Raw genomic sequence first — 9111 nt, 5'->3', positions numbered from 1 at the left:
AAAGTTTAACCACTTGCCGGCCCGCCCTATAGCAAATAGACGGTGGCAAAGTGGTTGCATAATCCTGACCGGACGTCATATGACGTGATCAGGATTATGAGCCGCTGCGCGCCCCCGGGGATGCGCATCGCGGCGATCGTTGTTGCGGGGTGTCAGTCTGACACCCGGCAACTACGATCTCGGTAAAGAGTCTCCGACGGAGACTCTTTACCACGTGATCAGCCGTGTCCAATCAGGGATGCCAAGGACAAGGTATGCTACCCTAGACCACCAGGCATTCCAGTCAGTGCCACAATGGATGCCAATCAGTGCCCATAATGGATGCCAATCAGTGCCCACAATGGGCATCACTGATTGGCATGCATTATTGATTGGCACTGATTGGCATCCATTAGTACAATATATTATAATACAATGCCACCTATCAGTTCCCATCTGTGCCGCCTATCAGTGCCTACCCATGCCCACCTGTGCCGCCTACCCATGCCCACCTGTGCCGACTAACCCATGCCCACCCTGTGCCACCTATCCATGCCCATCCATGCCATTCCGTGCCAGCTATCAGTGCCAATTTGTGCCACCTATCAGTGCCCATCCGTGTCGCCCATCAGTGCCGCCTGTCAGTGCCACATATCGGTGTCCATCAATGCCACCTCATCAGTGCCACTTCATTGGTGCCACCTCATCGGTGCCCATCAGTGCCGCCTTATCATTGCCCATCAGTGTATCCCCATCAGTGCCCATCAGTGAAGGAGAAAACTTACTTATTTGCAAAGTTTTAAAACTGAAACCAAAAAAAAACATTTTTTTTTTCAAAATTTTCGGTATTTTTTTATTTGTTTAGCAAAAAATAAAAACCGTAGAGGTGATCAAATACCACCAAAAGAAAGCTCTATTTGTGGGAAAAAAATGATAAAAATGTCATTTGGGTACAGTGTAGCATGACCGCGCAATTGTCATTCAAAGTGCGACAGCGCTGAAAGCTCAAAATTGGTCTGGGCAGGAAGGTGTTTAAGTGCCTGTATTGAAGTGGTTAATGTTTTTGCAATAGCGTTTTTTAGCGTTTTTGTTTTTTTTAATGGCTCGAAAACATTAAAAGCCGCTGCTTAGCCACGTTTTTGAGCATTTATCTGCGTTTATCAGCGTTTTTTGACGTTAGAGCATTTTTACAGCTGAAAAACTCGTCTCAGAACCGACTTGTTTGGGTTTTTTCAAAGCCAAAATATGTCCCAGACAAAAACTGCTGATAACAGCCTATGTTTGCATGGACACATAGTATAACATGATGGGGAGTTTATTGACTGTAGAAAAAAAAACATCTGAAGCCAAAAACAGCTGCTGTAAAAACATCCATAAATATCCAGTGCACATGATGCCAAAGAACAAGTTTATGCAGCACATATAGACAAAGCCAAAACAAAAAAGGGTATTATAGTTTGTATTATTATAATATGTAGGTGTTCAATTTCCAGTATATAGCATATATTGTATGCATGTTCACAAAATATTCAAACGGCAGTTTGTTTCTTTACCCCAGTGTAAAATGTGCTTGGTTTGGGGTGCCTGGATTGCACTGAAGCATGACTAATTCTTAGAAAATGGTTGAATTTATTTACAGTAGGGATAAAACTTCATTACAAATACAGATGAGGATATGGGATAGGGGAAATGGACAGGGGGGAAGGGGGTCTGTCTACTATCATACACACATCCTCACTGAATCAATCAGGCCAGGGTCCTTTTTATCCAGACTTGAGACTCACACCCGGGATGGGGTTGGTAATCACAGTCATTGAAGACAGTTGAACCAAAAGTCATAAAAAAGGTTGTTCCTCTCCCAGGCTCAACTTTCAGTTCCTTTGAGCAGATAATCACACAGATGTCCATCCAATTCATCACCCTCTGGGCACCATGCAGGTCAGGTGTTAGAGCCGGTTCACACAGGGGCGACTCAGATCCGACTTCAAGTCGCCCCAAGTCACCTCCGGTCGCACAACATGTAGAAATCAATGTAAGTGAATGAGATCTGTCTTAATGCACACTACTGAAGTCGCTCCGACTTCAGAAAAGGTTCCTGTACTACTTCAATCCGACTTGTAGGCGACTGGTACCCATTGATTTCAATGGAGGTCGCCTCCAAGTTGGATCTCCGTCTATACGGAGGCGACTCTCAGAGAATTATCAGCTCTCAAAAGGAGTTCCCCCCTGAGAGCTCATTCTCTGATTGGCCACGGCAAGTCGCCTGGCCTGGGGCGACTTAAAGTAGTGTTGTAAGTCGCGTCCAAGTCGCGTCCAAGTCGCGTCCAAGTCGCGTCCAAGTCGCCTCCAAAAGTCGTGTTGAAAGTCGTGTTGCCCCTGTGTGAACCGAGCCTTAGGGCCGGTTCACACAGCGGGCGATGCGAGGCGACACGACTCGCCTCGCTCCCGCAAGTCGCCCCCGTTCTGTACAATGGAACCGTTCTGAGAGGAGCGACTCGAGTCGCTCCGACTCAGAAAAAAGGTTCCTGTACTACTTTTGGGCGACCTCGGGGCGACTTGCATTGACTTCTATACAGAAGTCATCTGCAAGTCGCCTCTGAGGTCGCCGCAGGTCGCGGCGAGGCAAGTCGGAGACGCCTCGCCTCGCCTGCTGTGTGAACCGGCCCTTAGGGGGCAGTTGAATATCCTCAGGAGTCCCACTGGTTAGAGACTTGGTCTGGCCCAGTTTACTGCAGGCTGGCTGTGAACAGACATTTGCCTTACATCAAAGTCTTTTCAAAGTTATGTTGTACAAGACATATTGTTCTCATGTCCCATCTGCATTAATTTCATTTATTTTCCAGTGTTACCAGGCAGGAAGATTTTGTTTCGAGCCGGTATTTGACTTTAGATCCTAATGTACCTGGAGTTTTTCTTGGAGTTTATCCCTTTGGAATAGACCCAGTAAGTGACTTGTGCATTTCTATGTATACTTTTGTTTATTTCTATTCTGTTCTTGGTTTTCAAGTTTACAGTGCCTTGAAAGTATTCACACCCCTTGACATTTTCTACACTTTATCATGTTACAACCAAAAACATAAATGTATGTTATTGGGATTTTATGTGATAACAGAAATAAGAGAATTTGTTGCACTAAATACTATATATATATATATATATATATATATATATATATATATATATATATATATATATATTATACTGCTGAAACTATATTGCTGGGTACAATTGGAAGACATAGAAAAAAAGGCGTAGCGCTTAAATGAAAATAACACTAAAATTCATCATTCATCAACAATAAACGTTCCATCAATCAGCACAAAAGTCCATTTAAGGTGTCTTCAAATATGGAGGGAAAGTAAGACCATCACCATCACCCAATAGTACTGACCCTTACCATCGTTGTATAGGGTATACACTTTTAAATATACTAGATAACGGCACCACCAATCCTTCCTGCATAAGCCGATCCACTCCACCTATGGTTAAAGCTGATCCTCCTCATATAAGACCATTAAGGGTAAGGAAATCACTCCACTCTCAAAGAGACCTACTGTGGGAAATCTCCAGCATCCACATAGATGTAAAGATAAAAAGGAACGCTCATTGCACAATGATCGATTATAAAAGGATTTATTGAAGATAAAAAGAAAAATAATCCACTCACATTATAAGCAGCTTAACCACTTTCAGACTGGACCAATTTGCTGGTCAAAGACCAGACCACTTTTTGCGATTCGGCACTGCGTCGCTTTAACTGACAATTGCGCGGTCGTGCGACGTGGCTCCCAAACAAAATTGACGTCCTTTTTTTTCCCACAAATAGAGCTTTCTTTTGGTGGTATTTGATCACCCCTGCGGTTTTTATTTTTTGCGCTATAAACAAAAATAGAGCGACAATTTTGAAAAAAACGCATTCTTTTTTACTTTTTGTTATAATAAATATCCCCCAAAAATATATAAAAAAACACTTTTTTCCCTCAGTTTAGGCCGATACGTATTCTTCTACATATTTTTGGTAAAAAAAAATCGCAATTAGCGATTGATTGGTTTGCGCAAAAGTTATAGCGTTTACAAAATAGGGATAGTTTTATAGCATTTTTATTAATAATTTTTTATTATTTTTTTTTTTACTAGTAATGGCGGCGATCAGCGATTTTTATTGTGACTGCGACATTGTGGGGGACCCATCGGACATTTTTGACACATTTTTGGGACCATTGTCATTTATACAGTAATCACTGCTATATAAATGCAGTGATTCCTGTGTAAATGACACTGGCAGTGAAGGGGTTAACCAGTGGGTGGCAGTGTAGGGGTTAAGTGTTCCTAGGGGTGTGTTACTAACTGTGGGGGGGTTGGGCTTTCATTTAGTGAACACTGATCTCTGCTCCAATCACATGGAGCAGAGATCAGCGTCACTAGTTGCTAGGCAGAATGGAGAAATGTTGTTTACAACGGCACTTCTCCATTCGGCCGCTCCGTGAGACGATCGCTGGGATGCCCGCGGCGATCGAGTCCGCGGGTCCCGCGACTGGATGGCAGGGCGGCAAATTTAAAGGGACGTACATGTACGCCCATTTGCCTGCCCGTGCCATTCTGTCGACGTACATCGTCGTGCGCTGGTCGGCAACTGGTTAAACAATCATGTAGAAATGTCCAGCGTTTCAAACCAGTAAGATGGCCGCCACATCACTGCCTACGTTCTGCATCGCACGTCCCTAGCTCCTAGACCTCAACATTACACAGGCATGGCAAAGTGGCATCAAAGTCGTGCGACTTTCAGGTTGTACAAGTGTGAAAGGGGACAGTTATACATCTCCTCCACAATATGTTGTGCAATTTCCACTTTCCCTTATGATGATTATTTTTTCACAGATCTGGAATTTGGCAACAAACCGTCTTACCTTCCTGAACTCTTTCAAAATGAAAATGTCCATTATTGTAGGTGTCATTCACATGACTTTTGGAGTAGTTCTGAGTCTCTTCAACTACATGTAAGTGTAATATGTACATAGTTAAAATATATGATTTTATCTCTAGGTTTTTTTACAGCAATAAATATCAGCCCTGAGAATAATCTTGCCCATTATTTCACTATAGCTAATGGCCCTGAGAAACAGAACTGTTAGAAGTTTATTTTATAAAGATGTGTATTTAACTATATACAGTATTTTTGCCTTCACTGAGTTGACTGGAACCTTTTTCAGCAAAGCTTCATACCTTCCCCCTGCCACTAAGGTCAATACACCATAATAAAATGGGATGGGGTGTTGAAGTTAAATACAATAGTGTCCCTCCAATCCTTTGCTCTGTGACTGTAAAATCCTAATGAATTGGCACAGGATTTTATAACCTTCCTTTTTTTTATTTTTTTTTATTTTATTTTTTTAAAGCCTTAAGCTTGTATTATGATCTCCAATAGATGCATCAATGTGCACTAGGCAGAGCTACAAGCCCATTGGTGCCATGCTACAAATAAAGTTTCTTTATAAATGATGTACATCCTGTAAATTTAGGTTATAATGAGCATCCTGATATTTATGTTGAAGAAGTAGTCCAGGGAAAAAAAAAATCTTTATTGTATAATACAGGACACTGGAAGTGATTTTTATAGACCATGGGTTGTACGTGACATTACTTTTAGGTAATAGAGCACTGCAAAAGCTTTGCTGGGTCTGCCCCTTAGGCCCCTTTCACACAGGCAGAATTGTGCTTTTAGCTGTGGATTTTATAGTTTTATACCGCAGCTAAAAGCACACAATGCTTTCCTATGGGCCCCATTCACACACTGCGTCTAGGTGTGATTTAGTTAAATGCGGTTTGGTGCAGATAGAAAAAATAGAATTGACTGCGTCCAGGAGCGATTTAGCGCAGCTATCTGCACATAACCGCAGGTAATCGCAGTGTACTATTTTACCTGCGGGCCTGACCTGTAATCTTTACTTTGGGCATTTGATAGAGTGTTCGATGCTCACCTTGGCACATGAGTAGCTAGCCACAGAGTGCTATACATTTCCAGGGCCATGATGCGTTCCTATGGCAGACCCGGAATATTCCTTTTTAGGGTGGTCTCGATGATTGGGAAGCCTGGACCCTGAATGGGACTAGTGATGTGCACAAGGTAAGACTGAGTTTTTTTGTATTTTTATAGATGCCATCTCCTTGCACGCTAACTTTTCCCTAACTTTCTATCGCTATTCAGCATAATGGTAAAATTATTACAGTGTTTAACTATTAAAAAACACTTCAAGTGGTAGAGCTTTAAGGACTCAACCACTCAATCACTCCAGAGACAGCCATTTAAAAGCCTTTACAGATTACCACTTTAGATAAACACAGGAAGTCTGGTGCTAGAATTATTGCTCTTGTCTGACGTTCATGATGATACCTCACCATGTGTGGTGCAATCGCTGTTAACGCATGTGTTTTGGAAGGACGCGTGTGTTCGCCTTTGCGCATTAGCACGGGGGGGGGGGGGGGGAGTGCACTTTACAATTTATTTATTTTTATCTGTCTCTCTCTAAATTTTATTTGATAAACTTTTACTGCTATCCCAAGAGATGAATAACATGACACTCCTGTCCTTGAATTCTGAACATGTCACTAAGCACATGATGAATTGGTATATTCAGTAGTCAGACTCCCATGCAGTCTCCTTTGACCCAGCCATTTGAGACTTTCCACAGGGAGATTATTGCTCTTAGATTCCCATTTAGTCTACTTGAGGATCTAGTTCCACAACCTAGAGCCTTTGCTCCTCTGTTTTTACCTTTGCATGTCCTCCCTTGCTTCAGCCTTTTGCCTTCCTTACTGTTTCCCTTCCTGCTGATTGCCAACTTGCCCGTTTTTCCTGCTGGAACGACTATCTGCTTTTCTTTTTCTTGACTTTGGTAATGAGTGACTTGAGTGCTGATTTTGTATTGAAAACAATTGCCATAACCCAGTTCCCAGAGTGTCCTTTCCACTACACCTACAGCAACTGCATCACTTGCTCAGTTTCTTACCTTGACCTATGGCTGCACAGCAGCTATGCTAAGCGAATTCCTGGTATCCCTACTTCTGGACATTCCCTCATTGGCGCATTCCTTCTTTCACATTATATTCATACATGCAGATTAATTTACCCTTGTAACCTATGGTAAGACCATGCCACCTAATGGTGTGATAGGGACCCTCCCCCTGACTTCTCTACTGGTACCTCGTTCTCTACATCTTTCTGCCTGTTCCTGCTTACTGCATGCAAATTCATACCCTGATGGTCCTGGTCAACCATTGTATATCCTCTCTCCATCTCTGCAGACTTTGCAACTTTCTGATGACGATGGCTCTTCCTTGTCACCTGCAGGACCTTGTTACCAAACTGAGCCCTACCTTTCTGTTTTGAGGGGGTTTCCCTTCTTTTGTGATCTTTATAAACTTTATAAATAAAGATTGCTTTCCTTTCCTGTAAATTCCATATCTTGGAGTACAGGACACCTGTCCTTCGCCTCTCTTCTCTGTGATTTCTTCATTGCTTCCTAACAAAACTGCAGACTCATGGAGTGGGCAGGGTTATACAGGGATACTAGGGGACAGACCCAGCAAAGCTTTTGCCATTGTTTAATCACCTGAAAGTTGCAGCATATACAGTATATGAATTGATTCCAGTGTCCTGTACTGTACTACAAAATATGTAGTTTACACATAGGTAAAAATTCCTTGTTTTTGCTGGGTTACAAATTATTAAATCGTACTAAATAACACCTCCTGGATCACTGCTTGTGATATGCAATATACATTTTTTTTTTTTGAGAGCCTTCACTATACTTCCAGTGCTTTGACAGGATTCTTTCTGCTCTCCTACACAACAGCGGTCTTGTTTGTCCACCCTTCCCCCTCCACTTGCCAAATCACAGAATGCTTTGTATTCTGTGAACCATTTAAAAAAAATGCAAAGCCTTCTGCGAATGGACAGGAAAAAGAAGGTGAGAACAAGATGGCTTGTGTGTAGGAGAGTCACAAGTCTGCTTTTTGAGCACTGTAATTATAGCAAAAAATATACGATTGGCCCTCAATGAAAGAGTAAATCCTAAATAAAAGACAATGATCCAGTAGGCGGAATGCACCTCAGCTCCTGAGATTTAACTAGTTGGAAAGTGTGTTTTTTCTTCACGTTCTTATTTAAACTTAAATGTTTGCTTTCAGTTTTGGAAGGTGTGGGTATAGAAATACAAACACTCATTTTCTGTTCTATTTTACACTCCCACATGTCAGCCGTTGACAGTTTCACAGGTAGTCATCGGGAAAGGAAGTGAACAGAAATATTCCCTGTTGGGGAATATGGCAAAAAAAAAAAAAACTTAGGTTTTAGCTCTAACCTTTCTATCAAACTTTAAACTAAACTAAAAAGAAAAATTAAAAAAAAAGCTTGAGTTGTAATTGAAATGTTTTTTTAATCAATGATTTTTTCCATGCATTTAGAGTTAAGCGATACCAACAAAAAAAAAATCTCTCTGCTATATTTTTTTTCCAGGCACTTCAAGAAGAAATTCTGTGTGTACCTGGTCTTTATCCCAGAGCTTATCTTTATGATGTGTATCTTTGGTTACCTCGTCTTTATGATTATATTTAAGTGGTTGGCATTTTCTGCAGAGAATTCCAAGGATGCACCTAGTATTCTCCTTCACTTCATTAACATGTTTATGTTTACTGGCGCTGGCAGCGATGACAAGAACAGGAACCAAGATCTCTACCCAGGACAGGTCAGTCAATTTTTGGAGCTCAAAACCTGAATATAACTGTTGCTGTAAATCTGGGCATAGACAGATTTTTGTTTTTCCGTCTAGCATGTCCACAGTCAACTTCTTTCGAACAGGGATGGCCATACACTTATCGAAATTTTTCTTGTCCCTGCTAAATCAAATTTTCGGTCAGTCAACGGTCAGCTATAGGCAAAAAATACTGTATTTATCAGCGTATAACATGCATTTTTTTTCCCCCTTTAAAGTGGTGTTCCAACTACAATCAATGTTTTTTACCCTAGAGCCGGATCTCCTGTGTACTCAGCTCAGCTCGCAGTCACGCTCTGTCCCACCCCCTGGACATCTCTTAGCATTGCCGCCCGGCATTGGACTGGCGTTATGTCCATCA

The 9111-nt window shown here is 41.8% G+C and overlaps 1 protein-coding gene across 1 annotated transcript in view; it reads left to right on the top strand.

Moving 5' to 3' along the window:
* The window catches only part of ATP6V0A2 (ATPase H+ transporting V0 subunit a2), a gene marked incomplete in the record, with an annotated part of 78906 nt that overhangs the window by 51167 nt on the left and 18628 nt on the right, over positions 1–9111 (top strand). Inside the window, 3 exon segments of the mRNA XM_077461855.1 lie at positions 2823–2922; positions 4858–4976; positions 8495–8723. Coding sequence (XP_077317981.1) covers positions 2823–2922; positions 4858–4976; positions 8495–8723 — 448 coding nt within the window.

The sequence above is a fragment of the Lithobates pipiens genome, unplaced genomic scaffold, assembly GCF_037356315.1.
Source record: "Lithobates pipiens isolate NorthernLeopardFrog02 unplaced genomic scaffold, aLitPip1_a1.2 Scaffold_3, whole genome shotgun sequence".
NCBI lineage: Eukaryota > Metazoa > Chordata > Amphibia > Anura > Ranidae > Lithobates > Lithobates pipiens.
Note: the sequence above shows the minus strand (reverse complement) of the source record. Positions and strands in the feature narration are given on the sequence as shown.